At 41.5% G+C, this 20,843-nt stretch overlaps 6 protein-coding genes across 6 annotated transcripts; 2 read left to right on the top strand and 4 right to left on the bottom strand.

Moving 5' to 3' along the window:
- Positions 1 to 222: 222 nt before the first annotated feature.
- Positions 223 to 3,895, top strand: ATC70_011711 (uncharacterized protein; the record flags this gene model as incomplete). Its single annotated transcript, XM_064830897.1, has 10 exons — positions 223 to 384; positions 440 to 501; positions 554 to 1,426; positions 1,482 to 1,679; positions 1,759 to 1,870; positions 1,935 to 2,095; positions 2,157 to 2,294; positions 2,363 to 2,725; positions 2,786 to 3,389; positions 3,446 to 3,895. 10 exons carry the CDS (start codon positions 223 to 225, stop codon positions 3,893 to 3,895), a joined length of 3,123 nt encoding a protein of 1,040 aa, XP_064683399.1.
- Positions 3,896 to 7,350: 3,455 nt separating this feature from the next.
- On the bottom strand, positions 7,351 to 7,804 carry ATC70_011710 (uncharacterized protein; the record flags this gene model as incomplete). The annotated part of the gene is made up of 2 exons (XM_064830896.1): positions 7,351 to 7,686; positions 7,751 to 7,804. The coding sequence occupies 2 exons, from the start codon at positions 7,802 to 7,804 to the stop codon at positions 7,351 to 7,353; spliced, it is 390 nt and encodes a 129-aa protein (XP_064683398.1).
- A 361-nt stretch (positions 7,805 to 8,165) lies between these two features.
- On the bottom strand, positions 8,166 to 9,868 carry TOR1 (phosphatidylinositol kinase- protein kinase tor1; the record flags this gene model as incomplete). Its single annotated transcript, XM_064830895.1, has 9 exons — positions 8,166 to 8,225; positions 8,283 to 8,393; positions 8,449 to 8,661; positions 8,722 to 8,842; positions 8,903 to 8,970; positions 9,056 to 9,134; positions 9,194 to 9,592; positions 9,647 to 9,791; positions 9,856 to 9,868. 9 exons carry the CDS (start codon positions 9,866 to 9,868, stop codon positions 8,166 to 8,168), a joined length of 1,209 nt encoding a protein of 402 aa, XP_064683397.1.
- A 145-nt stretch (positions 9,869 to 10,013) lies between these two features.
- KCH1_2 (Potassium transporter) lies at positions 10,014 to 11,853 on the bottom strand (the record flags this gene model as incomplete). Its single annotated transcript, XM_064830894.1, has 4 exons — positions 10,014 to 10,838; positions 10,898 to 11,498; positions 11,560 to 11,639; positions 11,701 to 11,853. The coding sequence occupies 4 exons, from the start codon at positions 11,851 to 11,853 to the stop codon at positions 10,014 to 10,016; spliced, it is 1,659 nt and encodes a 552-aa protein (XP_064683396.1).
- A 924-nt stretch (positions 11,854 to 12,777) lies between these two features.
- On the top strand, positions 12,778 to 15,447 carry ryh1_3 (GTPase Ryh1; the record flags this gene model as incomplete). Its single annotated transcript, XM_064830893.1, has 1 exon — positions 12,778 to 15,447. The coding sequence occupies one exon, from the start codon at positions 12,778 to 12,780 to the stop codon at positions 15,445 to 15,447; it is 2,670 nt and encodes an 889-aa protein (XP_064683395.1).
- A 2,034-nt stretch (positions 15,448 to 17,481) lies between these two features.
- On the bottom strand, positions 17,482 to 20,668 carry RPS0_3 (structural constituent of ribosome; the record flags this gene model as incomplete). Its single annotated transcript, XM_064830892.1, has 5 exons — positions 17,482 to 17,973; positions 18,035 to 18,292; positions 18,355 to 19,545; positions 19,610 to 20,402; positions 20,463 to 20,668. The coding sequence occupies 5 exons, from the start codon at positions 20,666 to 20,668 to the stop codon at positions 17,482 to 17,484; spliced, it is 2,940 nt and encodes a 979-aa protein (XP_064683394.1).
- Between the last annotated feature and the right edge of the window lie 175 nt (positions 20,669 to 20,843).

The raw sequence follows: 20,843 nt of genomic DNA, 5'->3' as shown, positions 1-20,843 counted from the left end.
ATATTTACCCCTTTTTTTTATTGTTATTGTTGTTTCGAGTAGCTTATTCACCCTGCAACATCTCTCTCATTTCATTATTTACCTCTTTCTTTCATCTCTTTTTTTTTTCTTTTTTTCTTTTTTTTCTTCTTTTTGCTACTGCTTGCTGCTGCTGCTACTACTACTCACTTTTGACATTAATAAAATTGATAATAAATTGTATTTATAGCCACACTTCGCATAATGAATACGACACAGCAAAGTGTCCTGGGCGATTCTTTGTATAATTCACTGGCCTTTGGAAAGCTACTGGTCGATGACTTGTACAGCAACATCAATCAGACAGATAACAGCACAGTCTACATTACGCCCAGATACAACACAACAGGAAAGACAGAATTAAAAGTACAGTTTGTCAGCCTACAAAAAATGGTACTTGCACTGACCATCACACATGTAGATTGGCGTGTTGCTTCCGTTCACTCAAAAGAACGATAATCTAACAGCTCAAATTGTGTGGGGGTAAAATCACATTAGCCATGTCTGTAAATTATGCATTAATCGAAAATAATAGCGGATCTTCGGCAATTCGAATGGCCGTCAATGATATCAACAGTAGACAAGTGATTCCTGGTGCCTACATTACACTGATCGAAAAGGACTCATTTCCTGACGCATCACTTGATCAAATGTCTGTAACAAATGCAGTCTATGCATCAGTAACGCTGCTTCAGCAAGGTGTCATTGGCGTCATTGGCGATATCTCCAGCTCTTGGACATCACTGAGTGCTCTCATGACGTCCACTCTAGAAATCCCTCAGTGCTCGTTCACAGCGAACGCAGTAGCTTTCTCTGACAAGACGCAGTACAAGTACTTTTTCAGGACCATACCCACCCAAGTCATTATCGCCGATGTTATGCTGGCTTTTGCATCAAAGCAAGGTTGGAACAAACTCGGTGTGCTGTACACAGACGATCCCCTGGGCCAGCAATTCTACCAACGAGCGCTGATTCAGGCAGGCACAATGGACCTTCATATTCTGCAGTACCAGGCCATTGCAGCAGGAAATGCACCAGACGACATTAGCAATGCACTGAAAAACATCACAAATGGTGGCGCGCGCATCATCATGGTCGCAGCAACTGCATCTCCACAGAGCCAAATCATGTTGCAAGCACATGCATTGGGTCTCATTAGCAAAGACTATGTTTGGCTGATGATGGGTGATACCACCAAAGAATTGCAGACGGGTGTGGATAGTTACAATCGAAACCACACGATGAAACAAATTGACTTTGCAACCGAGTATCAAGGCCTATTTTTGTTTGATAATTGGTTGTCGTTGAACGGCTATCCTCCTTTTGATAACTTTTTGGATCAATGGGCGTTACTGAACCCAGACGCCTATCCATATGCTGGCCATAGAAACATATCGTCCTATGAAGGGTACGCCTATAAACACTATTCCTTATATGTACAACGCACGCTTACAAATCTATAGTTTAGCATATTCATGCATGATGATTATGGCCGAAGGCTTTGGAAAACTCATCAACAATAGCAAAAACAAAACAGACGAGCTCTACAAGCTGTCGACTGGTGAACTGGGTGACGAAATGTTACCCAGCGCATTCAACATTGGCTACGTGGGTCCAGAAGGGCCAATGGTCTATGATTCCAATGGAGACCTCACGACAGGGTAAGCATCCGATATCTCCTTCATATACACATTGAACTAATCAAAAAAAAAAAAAAAAAAAAAAAAAAACTCACCCCAGGAATTACTTGGTTTATAACTTGCAACATGGCATCAAAAATGTGGTTGGTAAAAGCACTGGAGGTGTTCTTAATATTACTGCATCGCCCATGTTCTTTGATGGCACAAATCAGGTATTGTAAATTAAAAATCAAGGATGATAATAGCCCACATCTCCTTACATGTTCATTAAACTAGCCCCCTCTTGACTCACCGCCAAGCGCGCCTCTGAATCCAGACATTAGCTCTCCTATTTCACATGCCATCTTGGCTCTGTCCTCTGCTGGTATCCTCTTTTCGCTCGTTTGCTTCTTCATCGTCCTGTTCAATCGAAAGCATGAAGTGTTCAAGGCCTCTAGGTAAATAAGGCGTGTTTGAAATGGTGCCATTTTGTCCTCTCACTCATGGAATCACACATAGCCCCCTTTTTTGCTGCTTGGAATTAGTTGGATTTATCTTAACCTATATTTCTGTGGTTATGATGATCGGCATTCCCTCACAAGCCTCTTGTATTGTCACACCTGTAACATTTAGCTTAGGCTTTCTGCTCGTTTTAGGGTAAGTTACTTTGCACAATCGTATGATGTTTTACAACATGGCTCCCTAAAAAAAAAAACATCGACTAGAAATATGATTGCCAAAAACTATCGCATCTATCGCATCTTTAACAACATATTCATTACAAGAAATGTCATTACAGACAACCATCTGATTCAAACGGTAGTTGGCCTGGTGGGCATTGAAATGGTGATTTTGGTGGTTGGATTGATTGTAGCAAAACCAGTGCCAACAAAGTTTGAAGTGTCCTTTTCGAGCCATTACTGGACATGCGAACCACAGGGAAGCAACAAGATCATATTCCTCGTGTTATCCACCATTTATGCAGCCTGCTTATTGCTGTTTGCTACATTTCTGGCGTACAAGACTCGATTTGCTGGTAGGCAATACAATCGATACAGTGAATGTAAACAAATGGGCCTCTCTGTATAGTAAGTAGGTGACACAGAGGACATTCAACGTGTAACACTAACACGCGCTTTGACATGCAGTAATATTCTATTTTCTGCCCTCGTAGGATTTGCTGTCATTGTCAATCCCCTGGCTGATTTCTACACAAAATACTATATTGAAGTCATTTCCATATTATGGGCTACCAGCTTCTCGTTGCTCATTCTATTTCTGCCTAAATTACAAGCGTTCTATCGATTCAAGATGAAGGAGAGGAAAGAAGAGCTAGACAAGATGCAGCAAGAAAAATCCAGCAACAGTGCCACTTCACAGCAACACCGCAAAAGCATATTTTCGTTTTTGAAAGCATCCAATATCACCAACTCAAATTACTATGACAACCATCATGCTGAGTCACATCACCACCATCAGACAGGTGGCATCAGTGAGCTACTGAGCTTGGAACAAATCTTGGCTTCTGATGGTCCCGTGTTAGATGAAGATGATAACAGTTTGCGTAGACGCAAACCAAGTGCCATCAGCACCACAACCACAACAGACAATGGCGGAAGCAGCAACTTTATCGAGGTCCATGAAGGTGAGATGCCCATCAGAAAAGTGTTTCGCTATTTTCCCTTCTTGTCTCAATGGGAAATGCATCATATTATGGTATTTCCTTGGCTGGGCTATTTCTCTCATTTCTCTGTAAGTCTATTTCTGGGATTTTTTTTTTTTTTTACGTCGACTAACTCGAGTGATAGAAATACGCCAAGAAAGGCACCGTCATGTCCTATCATCAAGCATCCGTTTACTCTGCCAAATTAGAGGATTATGTCCTCAAGATCCATGGTCAAGGATGGTCTGACATGTACATTCAGTTGCCCAACCTCAATGCATTAAACACATGGGAACAATGCTTCAACCAAAAGAAGCCAGACTATCTCGACTTTAGACGTAAACCCACACATGACACCCTTAGCAAAAGAGGCTTGCCTGCATCCAAAGAGCAAGAGGAGGAAGACCAAGAAGTGCTGCAATCACTGGATATTATTCGACACCCGCATGATAACACAACAACTACCACAATGATGGAATCAAGCATGTCACAGGATTTATTGCTGAGAAGAATGAGTGATCCATCAGAGGAAGATGTGAGCAATCCAAACACTGTGACCCATGTGGCAGCAACAAGCAAAGACATTCGTACATAATCTCATATTCAAAACCAAAAAAAAAAAAAGCAGAGTTATATTATTATACAGCAACAATAGCAACCGACTTAATTTGACATATACGCAACAACAACAACAACAACATACACACATATTACAACCACCACATATCAAATCTACATTTATTTTCATAATCAATAAACAAATTATTATTTTTTATTGTACCATACATACACTCTTGGATTTTCCGGCGGTCCCATTGATATACGTTGATTTGGATAGCATTTGACATTGAGGACGCAGGTATCCAATGCAAGACGTTCAAGAAAAGGAGAAATTTTGCTCAGGGCTGGCAAACGTTCCGTGTATCTTCTTTAACTACTATAGTACCAAATCATTCATCAAGGCAGGCTGATGCTGGATGTGGCCATCAGCGAGTTTCAGTTGTTCATTGCCTGGTGAGTTTATCAGGAGCTCTTAAAGGTTTGATTTCGGCACTTTGTCTGTTGGACCATACGTTCGTTGATGTCCAATTCGGCCACATTACCAATCATTTTAAACAGATACGCGGCAGATTGTCGTCGTTAGTCATAATGTCAAGCTCTGCATATCCCTGTGAAATGCCTCTTCCCGCATCAATACTTGTTAAGCGGTTGCCCCAGAACTCAGGCTTGTATATCTACAGATAATTGCGCTTGCTCTTCACTGATTTAACAACTTTCTTGAGCATTTCCATACCTTCCATACTCCACATAATGAACGCTACCTGCCCGATATTCTTTACAACTTTTAGATAGTGCTCCGTTGCGCCTGTTTCGTTCAAAATCACAGGGCCTAGCATGGCATCCATGGTATTTATACTTGTACAAGAATTGAGTGTATCTTGCACGAGTGAGCCATCTACAGCTTTGGCGTTGGGAGTAAATGTCACCTGAAACAAGTCCTTGTAGGAGGGAAGCATGTCTGTATTAACGTTACAGTCAAGGTACATGGATTGGATGCAGTAGCATAACAGGGGCTTCTTGACTAGATGACTGTAGGATTGGGTAATGGCCTTCTCGTTTTTTAAATGTAGATTTTTTTTTTTTTTACTAAATATGGCTCTGTCAGCAAGAGAATCCTAGGATCTGCAGACCAGTCGATATTCAACCAACGGAGCTATACTCTCTACACGTTTGAGTACAATCAACCACACTTTGGGATACATTATTCTAGGTAAGGGTTATTCTCAAGTATTGTATGATAAGGTAATTTATAAAATGATATTTCTGAATTGAAAGCGATCTCACTTTTGGCAAGGATTTCGCTGGCCAGCCAGAGCTGGTTAAATCTCCGTTGAACCTGCTATGTTTTAGATTGGTCAAATTTTGCGTTTTTCGACTCAATTAATTTATTTTGTAAAATTCGACTATAAAAGTGCGATAATCATTTGATACCTTTCTAAGCTTTCTTGGTGTACTTTTCAAGGCGCATTCAATGGTGATAAATACAAGAGGTGTTTTGAATAAGAGTAGTAAGCAATTTTAGAGAGTAAGAGATGAAGGTTTTGGTCAAAATGTCGAGATTTTATATATCAAAGTCTCACAAACAAGGTGTCAGGGGTTGCTTTGGATCTATTTTGATTCAATATATGCTAGAGTAAAAGTCTTCTTTTTTGAGGTCAAAAACGCGATTGTCTGATTTTCGATGAAAACCATGAGGTACCCCTCATGGTTTTGAGTCGATTTTTGGTCATGTTTTTTTTTGGTCCTCAAAAAGTTGAGCAAAGGTGCCAGTAAGTAAATGCCAGCTCAGAGCATTTGTTTAGTGCTATTCCTACAATCTCAAACGGTCTCTATCTCGAGAAAACACGGTTCAAATGCATCCAAATTTCGCTGGTTTTGCATACTTTCAAATAGTTAGAGGTGATTCAAGCATACTGTCTTACCCAGAGATGAACCGCTCTCATTCATACAGACATGAAGCATCATAAAAGACTCAGACCCATAATCACAAGTCATTCATCAAAAGATATTCGAGAGATGGTGGAAAGATAAGAGGCGCAACTTCGGTATATATTGGTAGGATATCCTTCTACTCTATAAATCACACCAAACTCACTCAATAAACAAGTTTCCTCTGCCTATAATCTTATATCCGTTACTGTAAATAGTCAACTCTTGTTCGCAAATGCACAATCACATTGTGATGGCAACGTTGGCACTACAGATTAGCTATTTAAAATTGATTGCCTACCACAATCTCGCGTCATTTTACTTTCTGTAAACTTCACACTTTGTTTCTATTTCGTAATGGCTACAGGATGATTCTATTCAGAGGCTATTTGTATCGAAATATACGACAAGCTAATCTCTTCTGCCTTGTCAACACTATGCATTCTCCCCAAACACACATATACGCATGCTATGTATATGTAATTACTATAAAAAGAATGTTGAATGTGAGGGTATATATGAAGATCAAACAAGGAGGCCGTTCATGATGAACCCAAACCAACACTTTACATATGCAATCCAACGCAAGCTAATAGCAAGTGCTTGTTTGAATATGCAGTACATACCAGACGTTATACAGTATGCACAGCAAGTCCTTGTATATAGCAAACTTGGCATTGTATGTACAGTGCGAACGTCCATGTAGTGCGGATCCTGCTTCATAGTTGCTGTGGCCAAGATTTGCTTTCTTATCAGGTTATGTCCGTCTCACCACATAGTAAATACTTGTACAGAAATCTGTTTCCTCTGTAGTCTGATTGACCTGGTTATACCATGTCCTAATGATCTACATCAACAAGGTTCTATAGCGTAAAAAACAAACAAATCGGCTATTAGTCTTTTTTTTTTGCACACTATCTATACGTAACGACTCTAATTCGTGCGTTTGATATAAAAACGTTTCCTTTGTACTCATGTGTATAGATATCTCTCTCGTCATTCCTTTCTTTATGAAAAATGATGCATGCTCACTTTTTGATTCAACTAGCAGCAGTGTGAGCAGTAGACTCAACTTAAATATACATGCGACTCATTATTAACCCGTTTACACGCACACGGTTTCTCTATTTTTATAAAGTGCCAATACGTTTCCTCAAATTCCTTGTATTACTTGAGCAAAAAAAAATTTTTTTGAGTCATACCGCCTTCCGTGAATATGCATTTTTATTATCTCTCTGATTTCAAAGTCAGGATCAAAAAAGATCTGATAAGATGGAGATCGAATCCAGCAAGATAAAATCTGATAAAAAGCATGGGAAGAAGGTAAAAAGGTTCGTCATTATGTTGTGTGTGTGTGTATTGTACAGCTGTGTATGGTCAGTTTTATTATGTAAAAAAAAAGGAGAGGGGTTAAATGAAGAGAAAGATCAAAATGCAAGTTTGTTGTTATATATATATATATGTGGTTTTTTGTAAATAGTAAATTGTGCAATGTTGCGATAGATGGAGATAGTAAAAAAGAGTTCAGGGTATATATCTTTATGATATTTTTTTTTGGTGTTAAAAGATTTCTTGTTTGTGGAAATGATAGGATGATTGCAAGTAGATGGGAGACTTTTTCTTGTCTTGCTGCAGTTGTTGTTGCTCCCTTTGTTGATAGATATGCTGATAAAGAGAATCTCCACTCGTATTTAAATTAAACGTAGGCGGTTCCTTGAGCGATGGAGTAGGTGATAGCAATGGCGATAACGAAGCGGTAGATGATGAAGATGCTGTCAGAGTAGGAGACGCAGATGAGCGAGGGAAATCTTTGAGCTCGGCATAGTCATAACCCAACAAGGGATGGTGATTTAAGGCATCAGATCTTAAGCAATCTTCAGAGCAATACAAAGAGTTCTAGACACACAACGTGTTAGTGGTTGCTATGGAAACAAGAGCCTGTCATTTCTTATGTACTTACAGAATAGGAGTTAATAGCATTATCGCAATATGTGCACCAGTTAAGATCGCTCATGATGAAATGTTAGTTTTGATAGAATTGGAGGTTATAATTTAAATGAAGGAAAAAAGAAGAAGGATGGTAAATGAATTCATGCTATTTATAACTGTTTTTTTTTCTTACTCGGGTCACTTGCCTTACTACCCCTTAAAGTCTGTGCCTCCCCTTTCATTTTTTCACGCCAAATCAATACCACGAAATGATTGGCTTTCAATGACGGAACAGACCTTTGATCTTTCTACACACGCGCACCCAGGGCAGAAGAGGAGGAGACTAAGAAAATACTCACAGCCGCTATAGCAACACGTGCATAGTACAGATTACAGAGCAAACACATCAATTTACAACAAATACTACCCCAATTCTTTACACATTTTTATTCTAATTGCGACGAAGCAACCTGTAGAAAGTCTGTGTTTGCATATATGTTTCTAGACTGTAAATCAAGTGGGTGTGTGAGTACGTTATACTCACTGCTTATAGCCACTCTTACCATTTGCCAGATCTGCACGACATTATCCTCTGCTGCACTGGCCAAAACCCATCTATCAGTAGGATTCCAACTAAAGTCAGAAATTCGGCTTGTATGGCCGCTGTGGACAAACTATAGATATAAAGTTAGCATTTAATCCATGCTAGCATGCATGCATGTTTATTACCATGATTTCTGGTGGGCCATCCTCAGCATCTTCTGGTGTTTGCTCTTGTCCAATATGTCGCAAATCCCAAATAACAATTTTACGATCTGTACCAGCTGATGCTAATATAGGGTCATTATGGGGACTCCAAGCGACTTGCGTGATTTCCCCTTCATGCAGTTCCATAGAATGTAATTTTGTGTCAATTTTACGAATATCAAACAAACCGACCGTCTATTGCAAACATGAATCATTCAGGCCTGAAATCACATCATCCTCACCAGAGAGCCTTACCTTGTCTGAACTGCCAGTAGCCAGCATCCACTCCTTATTGGGATGAAAAGCCACAGAATTGACCTCGCCTTGATGGGCTTGCACTCTCTGCACTGGTTTGACAGGATCACGACTATCCCAACTAAATATGAAACTTGAGTGAGTCCCTAGGATCACCTTTCTTCACATAGAGGGCCCTTACATCATCAACTTCATATCATCAGCAACGGATGCAAATAAAGAATCATTGGCTGAATTCCAACTAACATCCTACATGAACATACATCCAATCGGGTATGAGTGAGTATCTTTTTCTCTGTGTGCACACTTGATTTGTAGCAGATTGTTTACCTACCTCGACACAGCCCGTATGACCCTCATATCTCTGATAAGGTTGCAATTCCTTATCGCTGTTTGGTGTGATGCCAGTATCCCTATAGACATATCCGCTTAGTAAAAAAAGAGGCTCTCCAATGCTACACAGTACTTTTACCAGTGACAGATCAGATTATCAAACCCGGCACTCAGCAGATGGTTCTGTTTGGCGAGATGGGGATTCCAGGCTAAGCCATAGCCTTCCATTTGATGACCTTTTAATCTCAAGATGGGTTCACACGTTTCTGTTGTTTGCGATTGTGTACGATCAAACACGAGAACATCACCATCCCGTGTCTTTGTTGCGAAAATATCAGGTTGATGAGGTTGGTAACGTGCCTTATTCACTTCTCCTTCATGACATATCTTTTGTGTAATGTACATCTTGGTCTTTTGCTCTTCAGGCGTATCCAATCCTTTCTCTGGAATGTCAATGTCAAGAAATTGCGCATAATTGTCCTCTTCGTCGTTGGTGTGTGTGCCGATCAGAAGCTCCTGCTTGACGAATCCATGTGCACTGTGAGGAATGATGAGTGATTTCCATAGATCAGCCAAGCCGACTACAACCTACACTGTGCGTTTAGGCAGCCATTGACAGGTCAAGGTGGGCCATGTAAGGTTGTGTGTGATAACCATGTCATACAACACGGGTGCTGTCTTTTTCCACTGAGTGTAGTCCTCCAAGATGCGTTTCTTCTCTTCTTGCTCGTTGCTTGCTAATCAGTCAAATGTTAGATCCATTGCTATCTAGTCTGCTCGTTTGCCTGTCTTCACTGTTACCTTGTTCAGCCATTCTGTGTCGATCTATGCAGTGAGTTGATACAAAAGAAAAAAGTAGATGAATTAAGCTCTTGCGCGACTTTTTCACAAGCAATAAGGAGTCACTGGTGTAGCAGCGTGCTGTCCAAGGTACAGATCAAATGTGGATTTATTATGACTTAAAGATTGTGCGCTTTTATGTGCTCTCGAGCCTTTTTAAAGTTCTCTGTAGATATTACAACCCATTGCTTCATGCTCTTTAAACCTTCTTCTTCGTAATCCTCTCTGTAATTCTCGAGGGGAGGATACTCCTGTCCGTTCTTGGCAGCGACAGTGGTGGCATGATGGTTCAACCAAACAATGAGTGGTTCTCTTCTACGTCTGTCACCATTAAACAACTCTAGAGGACTGATGCCATCATCATGTTCAGCAGAATACTTGAGCATAAGGTCTCTGTTGGGCAAAAGAGCAGCACCACTCCATACACGAGCTACAGCTCTTGCCTGGGTATCGTATTGCGACAGTGGACTAAAGAAAGGAGGCTGTCCAACAAATGCCAAAGTAGGATCGCTGGTCAAGAATGACTCGCGATAAACATTGAGAGGGAACTGGGGACCAAGCACGACATGGCTCTCGGGAACATCATCATAAATAGGCCGAGGTGGAGTATACTTGACATCTTCCTTTCCTTTGGGGATCACTAGGTCTCCAAGGAATGGCATGCGACTATTAAAACCACTGCAGAAGATGACTTGATCAATATTGTCCAGAGTGGAATCGTCTTCAAAAACGACAGATCCGTCCACTTGCCCTTCAGCATTGGAGAAGGCTTTGACTTCAGGTTTGACATTGACACATTTGGGAATCAAGGAGCGCAACACTTGATAGATGACAAATGGAGAATCAAATGGGCCCTTGATAGAGATGGTGATTGATTTGGCAATTCCCTCCAACGATCTCACAATATCCACAGCGGACACACTGCCACCCACAACCAATACATTCTAATCCATACAGCATGGTGAGTGCACTATCATGGATAACTATGCATACCCATACACACCTTGTCTATGTAATCTTCAGGCTTCCTATACTGAACAGAATGCGATACTTTATCAGGATAAATCTTGTTGAACGCTGTCAGATCCTTGATATCAGGCACATAGGGGTCTTGATGCTGACCAGAGGCCACGACAACAGCATCAAATGTCTCCTTCCAGCGAGTCTCACGCACCATACCACTTGTATACACATCGTATTTACTCAGGGTCAGTTCCCAAGTATGATCCTCTTGATTCTTAGTGACCAGATCCACGCTTGTATCGAATTCAATCAATGGCATCAAATCAAATTCATTTGCATAGTTTTCCAGATACTCTGCAATGCTGAAATGAGGAATGTAGGTGGGCGTGTTCTCGGGAAATGGAAAATCAGGCAATCCCATCAGTGGAGTGGCCGTATTGTTGTACAAGTCTCTGTAACATGCTGATGGTGGTTTCTTGGTGAGCAATAGGTTCTGCACTTCTGGCGTCATTTCAAAAAGCTTCTTTTGAGGTTCATTTGTTGCAGGATTGGTGGTGGTTGCTGTTGCATGCTCTGCTTGTCCTCTTGCTACACGAGACGTAGGCATCTTTGGTTTGGGTCGAGGTCTTTCTGAATAGACCCTGTTGCAGTGTGCAGGGGTCAACACTCAGCACATGTATATGTCCAGAGTCCATCACTTACCATACACCACCCACATGCGAATTTCTATCAAACACTCGAACAGAAAGCCCTGCTTCCTTCAAATGTCGTGCTGATACCAACTGCAAATACACACACTGGTTTAGTATCAAGATACCATACTGCAGAAGGACTCCCACTTACGCCAGAAGGCCCAGCACCAATCACTGCCACCTTTTGTATGTCTGATTTGAAAACGTAGGGATCTTTTAATGCTTCATTTGCTTCCTCCAAACTCTTGTTTACGATATCTTCAAACGCTATTTGTGTTGGCTGATCTCCTTCTTTTATGGACATTTTTTGATTTAAAAAAAAAAAAGAAGAGAAAGAAGCATCAGTCATCTTTTGGGGGGGGGCACACTATCAGCAATAAGTAACCCACCGGTCTATTGCACACAAAGTTACCATCACGTGCTAATGGTCTACCTATGCCAACACAATGTATTTGCTCTGATTTATGGAAGGTACCCAAAAATCATTCGATGTTAGTTACAACTCATTTACGAGAATAACGGGTGCTGCTTGAATTCTAATGCAATTCCCGTGTAACTTGTGTACATGAAGCGTTTTGCGAGATTTAGTTGAGCGCTTCATGACATCAAAGCCGAGTTCTTTAGAGGTCAGATAGGATGGCTATGAACCAGATGGCTGTAGGCTGTGGTAGTGCATAACACTCGGGCTTACTTTGGATAGATCGTAATGTTTAATCCCGCGCACAAGAGAGATGCGAATCAGTAACGCAAATCACATCACATGAAGCAATCATGCACAGAATGTCCATCAAACAGGGTCCGTTTACTGACATGATTTAGCAGTTTCCATCTCAAAGTTTCTGTTATCTCTTATCTGACATGCAGCCATTCCAACGTGTACCTTTTGGAAAATGGAACTTTCCTCCTCTTCAACAAGCTCGCCAGTTATAAGATTGACATCTAGACCAGATAATGATACACATACACACACACGCACAAACAATCGCTCCTGATAAGATGAAAGTATAAAAGGCAATTTTTTTTTGTTACCTAACGAAAAAATGGGCAAACGACCGAAGAGAGAAAGATTTTCCGTGGGAAGAACTATGCAGTTTTCCACCACTATCATCATTATGAAAGAAAAAAAAAATACAACAAAAGAGTCAGCTGAAACAGGTTTATTTCGTATAAATACTTTGAGTGTAACCCCCTCTATCTCTCTTTTTCTTTTTGCTTTACTATATCCAATATGAGCACTACACCTACCAGCGAGAGACCTCGTCGTCTTTCCATGCCTAAATTAACACGTCGCTTGACAAATGTTACTATTCATGTGGATGATGATAAGGATAATCTAGAGCCCGTCACTACGTCAAGTGTGCCTTCTAGCAAGTCCAAGCACATTGCATTGGATCCTGAGCATTTGAAGGAGTGGAAGCATGAAATGACGCCCAAGAAGAACGACAAGGCTTCCATCAAAAAGGACATTGTGCAGCATTCAGTAGAGACCCTCTGCCGCAACCCTTACAACTTGGACAAGCTCGCTGTCTATCAAGCAACTGCCTATTCCGTGCGTGATCGTCTCCTGGAGGATTGGAACATGACGCAAGAAGCCATTCACAAGGAAAACCCAAAGCGCTGCTACTATCTCTCCATGGAGTTCTTGATCGGTCGTGCTTTGGATAATGCTCTTCACTGTCTTGAGGTCAAGGATGTCTATAAAGAGAGTGTCAAGGATCTAGGCTTCAATTTGGAAGATTTGCTGCAACAGGAGCGTGATGCTGCTTTGGGTAACGGTGGTCTGGGCCGTCTTGCTGCCTGTTACATGGATGCTGCTGCTACTCTGGATTATCCTACGTGGGGCTATGGTCTGCGCTATCAATACGGTATCTTTAAGCAGCTAATCAACAGTGATGGCTATCAAATCGAAATGCCTGATTACTGGCTTGATTCCAATGGTAATCCTTGGGAGTTCCCTAGAAACGATGTGCGTTACGAAGTCCAGTTTTACGGTTATGTTGCAACCAAGGTAAATGAAAAGGGTGAATCGCGCATGTCATGGGAAGGCGGTGATAGAGTGCAAGCGATGGCGTATGATGTGCCTATTCCTGGTTTCGATACCAAGGGGTGTGGCAATATCCGTCTTTGGGCTTCCAAGTCTCTCAAGACCTTTGATTTTGCCTCCTTCAACGATGGTGATTACGACCGCTCTGTGGCTGACCAAAAGAACGCTGAAAACTTGACATCTGTGCTCTACCCTAATGATAACCACTTGGTCGGTAAGGAGCTGCGTCTCAAGCAAGAATACTTCTTTGTCAGTGCCTCTCTTCAAGACATTATCCACCGCTTCAAGCGATCCAACTGTGCTTGGAAGGATTTCCCTGATAAGGTCGCAGTCCAACTGAATGATACGCATCCCACTTTGGCTATCCCTGAGCTGCAACGTATCTTGGTCGATATTGAGGGCCTTGACTGGGACGCCGCCTGGGACATTGTTACCCGTGTCTTTGCATTCACAAACCACACTGTCTTACCCGAAGCCTTGGAGTGCTGGTCCGTGCCCATGATGGAGCATATCCTGCCTCGCCATATGCAAATTGTGTACGACATCAATCTTTTCTTTTTGCAAAAGGTCGAGAAGATGAACAGTGATCGTGGCCTGTTGAACCGTGTCTCCATCATTGAGGAAAGCAACCCTCAACAAGTGCGTATGGCTTATCTCGCTGTCGTTGGTTCTCACACTGTCAACGGTGTTGCTGCTCTCCACTCTGATTTGGTCAAGACCGAATTGTTCAAGGACTTTGTTAGCTACTATGGCCCTGAAAAGTTCATCAATATCACCAACGGTATCACTCCTCGTCGTTGGCTTTACCAAGCTAATCCTGATTTGCGTGATTTGATTACTGAAACTCTGGGTGGTAATCACTGGGTAACTCATTTGGATGATTTGAAGGGGCTCACCAAGTATGCGGACGATGTTGATTTCCAAGCCAAGTGGATGAACATCAAGCTCAAGAACAAGGTGCGTTTGGCCAGCTGGATCAAGGCCAATTTGGACATTACTGTGGATCCTCGCTCTCTTTTCGATATTCAGGTCAAGCGTATTCACGAATACAAGCGTCAATTCATGAACATTCTCGGTGTCATTTATCGTTACAAGAACCTCCAATTGTTGTCTGCTGAGGAACGTAAGGATGTCACTCCTCGTGTGGTCATTTTTGGTGGCAAGTCTGCCCCTGGCTACTACGTTGCCAAAATGGTTATCAAGCTGATCAATACCGTCGCCCAAGTAGTCAACAACGATGATTCCATTGATGGTCTCTTGAAGGTGGTTTACATTCCCGATTACAATGTCTCTCTTGCTGAAATTATCGTGCCTGCATCTGATATCTCTCAGCACATCTCTACTGCTGGTACAGAGGCTGCTGGTACTTCCAACATGAAGTTTGTCTTGAACGGTGGTTTGATCTTGGGTACAGTGGATGGTGCTAATATCGAGATCCGTGATGAAATTGGTGAAGAGAACATCTTTATGTTTGGTACTCTGGCTGACAAGGTAGCTGATATCCGCCATCAACAAAAGTACCATGGTGTTGAAATCGATCCCAACCTTCAAGTCGTGCTTCAATCCATTCAATCAGGTGAATTTGGTGGTCCTGAAACTGCTTCTGTCTTTGGTCCTCTCATCAATACCTTGACCTATGGTGGTGATTATTATCTGATTTCTGCTGATTTTGAGAAATATTTGGATGCTCAGGATAAGGTGGATGAAACTTACAAGGACACTGCTGCTTGGGCCAAAAAGTCAATTTTGTGTACTGCTGGTATGGGCTTCTTCTCTTCTGATCGTGCTACTCGTGAATATGCTGATAAGATTTGGAATATCAAGCCTGTCCACATTAAAGAATCTGCTGTCTAATTTGCATTTGTTGTATATCTTGTCTAAATACCGTTTTATAAAAAAGAAAAAAAAAATAAACATGATGTTGTACATTCAAATTGATTTATTGTTACCAAAGATTACTGTGTGGATGGATAGCTGCACTTGGGCAGACTGCTTTCAGTTGGATTGAGATGTCTACAAAAAAAAAAAGGTTTATCGAGAGAAATTCAACACCTGCTGTTTATTAATTTCACCTAATTTCATAAAGTTTTGTAATGCTTAAGGTTATCATATACTTTTGAATTGCACAAGATATTGGTATTTTAGGTCGCTGCTGCTGAATCAGCGTATAGTCAAAACTACTCGATTATATCAGGCTTTCTTGCGCTGTTGTGATAGAAACTCAAGTGATTTGCTAATAAAGGGGGAAACCTTTTCTTAGCTCTGTAATGATACGAGAGACTTAGTTCCAGGACCATTTATATTTCGACTTGGAGGGGTTACTTAACATAAGAACACACTTTTAGCTGCTACATTGGCTGTCAAATAATTCAGGGAAGAAAGTGTAACGAAATCAAATGAAAGAACAGTGGTTTGGGCGCTATTGTTCAACTGTTAAGTCAACCCGCTTTTCCCATTTATTAAATTTTGTTCTGCTGTGCTTGCTCTGTTGTACTGTACTAATGTTTGAATTATGCGGACTGAAACATATAAATGTAAACCATTATATGTACGAGCTTAATGTAACTTTGTTGGGAATCCCTTGACAACTTTTCAGACTCAAAGCCGTAAAGTTTAAGATTTTCAGTATATTTATAAAAGGAACGTACATCTGGTACTTAAAACTTTTATAGTATAATGGATATAACATAGAGCTATCGAATGGTCTTTGTTTTGTGCGAATCCAGTGTGTATGTGTCGAGATATGGTTAAAAAAAGAGTATCATGCATAATCATGGATTTTTCTTCAAAATCTGCCTGTGATAGCAAGCAAAAAAAACTGGGTGACCTTTTTTTGGTCAGGACAATATTGTCAATATTTCATGATGGAGTCATGCCAGAGCTTCAAGCAATAGCTCATTCGATAGGAAATTTTTTGGTCTGCAATGCCTAGTAATGCTTAACAACATGTTTTGATGACAGATAGTGATTAATCTTTAGAAAACAATCATAAAATTGCAAAAACAATTGTACCAAATATCAAGTGAACAATGTACACCAGAGACTTGATATGGATACCGTTGTATTTTCCTTTGAATTCTCTACAAGTTTTATATAAGTTTGAAGGGGTGGTTACTATCAAGAAACGCGTAATGTTAAGGTCGATAGATTTCGGAATCCCATGGATCATCACTTAGAACAATAGCAATTGAATCTCCGTTGAGCTTTCGCATGTGTACACCACACATGTATGCATTTGACCAAGCATTTTAAAAATTGGAGCGTACGAAAAGGGCCATATTAGCTTGCTGGTTTTAAGTTATCAATAGATACCTGACATGTTGAAGAATCTTGCTGTCAAGACTAGACAACTGTAGCTTGCTTTATTCAAGAACAATAACGTTTCCAATTTAAAGTATGTATATTCCCCCGCTTAAAAATAGCATCTCCAATGTCGATTAACTCATGAACCAAGCCTTCCCAATTGCAGGTTCCAACTCTAAAAAATATGGTTTATTTTCATTTTTTTTTCCATCTTTTTCTACTTTTCTTTCAGCAGATGGCTTTATATATTACTGTTTGAAGTCTTGTGTAACCGTAGTCTTTATATGAAAGTGGTTTAATACGCCTGACTCTCAATCCACAGGCTCCCGGTTTGGTCCTTGGCTTTTGAAGCTGTGGAGATTTTCATCTTGATAGTGTGAGATGTTTTTACGTTTACGAAATGTATTCGTAGTGTATTTGCTTTTTTTTTTTTTTTATATCTTTTGCTGTCAACTCAATTGTTGGAAGTTGGTCCGTTTTCATGCTTCAATGTTTTACATATTTTTCATCACAGGCACAACAACGCGGGCAAGTAGTCTCTTTATTTTGAACCAAAAGCAGATAAAGTAAAGTTTGTAACAACACCTATCTATTTTCGCTTCGAATCATATGCTCAGTCACTGTATTCAATGCACAAACCCACTCTTCCTTTTCCCTTCGACTCTTGGCCAGAAATGTCCACGTTTGACCGTTGGGGTTGAGACGCTGATCATGACGATAGACTCTTAGTCTTTGCTTGGTGGTGCTGAAATAGCGTCGCAATTTAGGCTTCCATATGGAAAAGATACATGACAATGCATCGTCATCAGTGGCTAAACCATTACTGTAGATGCGAGCAGCTTTCTTCCATTGATTGTCTTGATTGGATCCCTTCTTTTGCTTGCTACAGTCCACACCCGAATAAAAGTAACAGCCTGCAACATCGATAGCACCCTTTTTCTCGTGGCTGCATATCTTTTTGTTTGACTGGCGGTTGTAAACATCAAAGAACAGGATCCATCCATTGGCGGTCAGTATGAATATCTTTTGTGAGTAGGTGCCTCGCTTGTGAGGTTTGTAATAGAGAATACCAGATTTCTATGGTAAATGTGAGCCAAATTGTCTCTTTTTTTTCACAGAGAAAAAAAGAGAAACTTACCACTACATCACGGCACTGCTCGTATAGACAGTAACTCCAAATACGAGTGTCTGCTACCTTTTTCTCATTTTGATGCGCGCAACCATCTTCTGTGTTGGCTCCAGTTTTGATGAATGCATTTTCACTTTCAATTGCTGGTTGAGTGAGGAAATTGTCGTGTGAGTGTGCATCTTTTTCAGCTTCTTTGCGCGCTTTCCAATATACAACGATCTGTGCCAAATAATTCACCCATAAATCGCATGTTTCGCTTGAATACACCTAATCGAGGGGGAGGGGGGTGTCAATAACCATGTGACAAAGAGACATGGCCCAAAACTTACTTCAAAGCGAATCTGCAAACCGTTTTCCATAATCATCTCCAAGCAAGGCTTCCTGCGGCTCTGTTTGTTGGAAAAGATGCTTTGTCTCCCTGCATGCTTATCGCGTCTGGGCTGACTACTGCTGTGGTTTGGTAAGATGGGTGATCGACTTGAGCGTTTGCTCAGGCTCAGTTGACTTGATATGCCATTCTCTTCTTCTGCGTCCACGGTATCATCAGAAAAGGTTCTTCGTACATAAGAGACTTCCGTCAGATCAATCACTCCCTTTGATTCTGTCATTAATCGCATACGCCGCAGCACCTCGCCCATTTCTATATCCTGCGTGCTTGTGGATGTATAGGGAGACACCGCTGATACGTACGGCTGTGCTCTGATGTTTTTCGGCAACAGGTGGTCGTCAATGAAGCATGCTAAATTGGGCGAGGACACTCTACCAGCTGGGATGTAGAACAAGTACTGATCAAAGGACGCAAAGTAACTCATCTTCATCTTCATTTTGCTGAATGCATTTGTTGAGCCATTAAAGTCAAAAGGACGCAACAGGAAGCCCTCGACAGGCGGTGGTTCCTTCAGCACCATGTTTTCTCGAAGTATAATGTCATGCGGTGTATGCTCAATGAGTCTCAGTTCCAATCTGTGCGTTTGCTCGATATTTTGCGGGCAAATAGCATAATCTATGCGCTTCTTGGGATCCGACGCCGCATGTGTCCAGTAGATCCATTCAGCTCGATCTTTGGTCGTCCAACATAAGCCCAAATCATCCACGGATAAATTTCTGTCAATTTTGTCTGTATGTACAAGGCGTTGCACCATATCGCCTTCATCCTCCAGTATGCTGATGACAGCTTCCTTGACATCTTCCATGGTAACAGCACGGTTCTTCTTGGCCAATGGTAGGTTTACGGATAGATCCAAAATGGGTATGTAGACTTGACACCATTCAGGCATGGGATGCTTGTTTTCAGCAGGCAGCATATGGTACAGTTGCATGTACCATTCTTGGCATTTCAAGAATGATCTCGCCTTGAATGTCATTGTCACTACCATGGGTGTACGGCCAGAAGAAGACTGGAAACGCAGACAAAACGAGTAATCCAGCGCTGAGAGTAAGAACAGCTCCAGTCGCTTGGGTTTTCGACTGCCTTCCAAGTAGATTCGATGTTCTAATCGTTGCTTTGGCCAGAAGAGAGTCTATATTGACATCGAGAATACTCAGTTCTACATCCGCTTCATTCGCTTGGCACTCTATACTTACAGATGACGAGTATGTGGTCAAGTAAGTTGAGGTCAGCACCAACTCCACCTGCCTCCATTTCTCGGTGAGCAAATCATATCTTGCCTCTTTGGCTGCCTTGTAGCGGGTAGGTTCATTGCTGAGACATCCTGCTGCAGATCGCATACACAAGATGGGCTCTCGTTTGATAGGTCTTCCTGTCGGGATTGATGCAGGCTCTGGTGTCACCACAGTAGGTAGCCTTGACACAAACACAGATCCAGCCTTTTTCCAAACCAATGGCTTTTTGTTGCTGTTGCGATGAATGTATTTGGTCTTTCGTTTCTTTTTGTGAATAGATGGGAGAGGGGAGGGTGATTTTGGTGGCGTTGTTGCTGTTGGGGCCATGGTATCTTCATGTTGGGCTGGGGATGCGTCCAAGGGAGAGCTGCCTTTATTATTTGGTCTAATGGTTTTGGTGGATTCAGCATCACTGTTATCTTTGGGTGGTGATGGAGGCGATGTAGATGATGACGGCTGTCCAATCTGCATACCCGAGTTGAGTATACTGTAATCGATTTCCTCGTCTTCGTCCTCATCCTGCTGTTTGGCCATTTGCTCTAGATAGTGTGATTGCGAGTCGATGCTGCTGTAGATACTTGAGTTGGGTCTTGATCGAGCAGTAATAAAGCTAGTTCCATCTGAACTGGGTGTCACTAGCTGATCCAAAGGAGACCGATCCGAGTTGGGTGATTTGTAGGAGGTACTTGCACTTTCTTTACGCGAGGATCGATGCATGGCTTTGATCGAACTATCACTGCTGGCATTGGATTGACTATCAACGTCATGAGTATCACTATTCTCATTCAGTTGCTACTACAGATGAACAACTTACTCATTGAGAAATCTCATGCTCGAGTCGAATAGAATAGAGCTGTTGCTACTGTCGTAGGTGTTTGGCAGTATTTGTTCAGGCGATAGTGAGGGAGAAACAGGCGTCGCCCTAATATCCCAAGGCCCTATAAAGATGCGATTTGCACAGCTCTTACGATGCCAGAATTTAGTGTCGCCAACTTGTGAGCTATCCCCAGTGTCGCTCATGCTGAAAAGCTGCTGAAAATGATGAGTAAAGAAAAGAACAAAAGAACAGAAGAAACCAATGAGACGGTATATGACCAAGAGATGACGGCCGTTTTCCAAACTCGGGAACATGCTTTTCGTCTCGACCCAGATCCACATGGATCAGTAAGGCGAGAAAGTAAGCCACATATACCAT

Source organism: Mucor velutinosus (genome assembly GCF_035048745.1).
Source record: "Mucor velutinosus strain NIH1002 chromosome Unknown tig00001564, whole genome shotgun sequence".
NCBI lineage: Eukaryota > Fungi > Mucoromycota > Mucoromycetes > Mucorales > Mucoraceae > Mucor > Mucor velutinosus.
The sequence above is the reverse complement of the archived record's forward strand: the minus strand, read 5'-3'. Positions and strand labels throughout refer to the sequence as shown.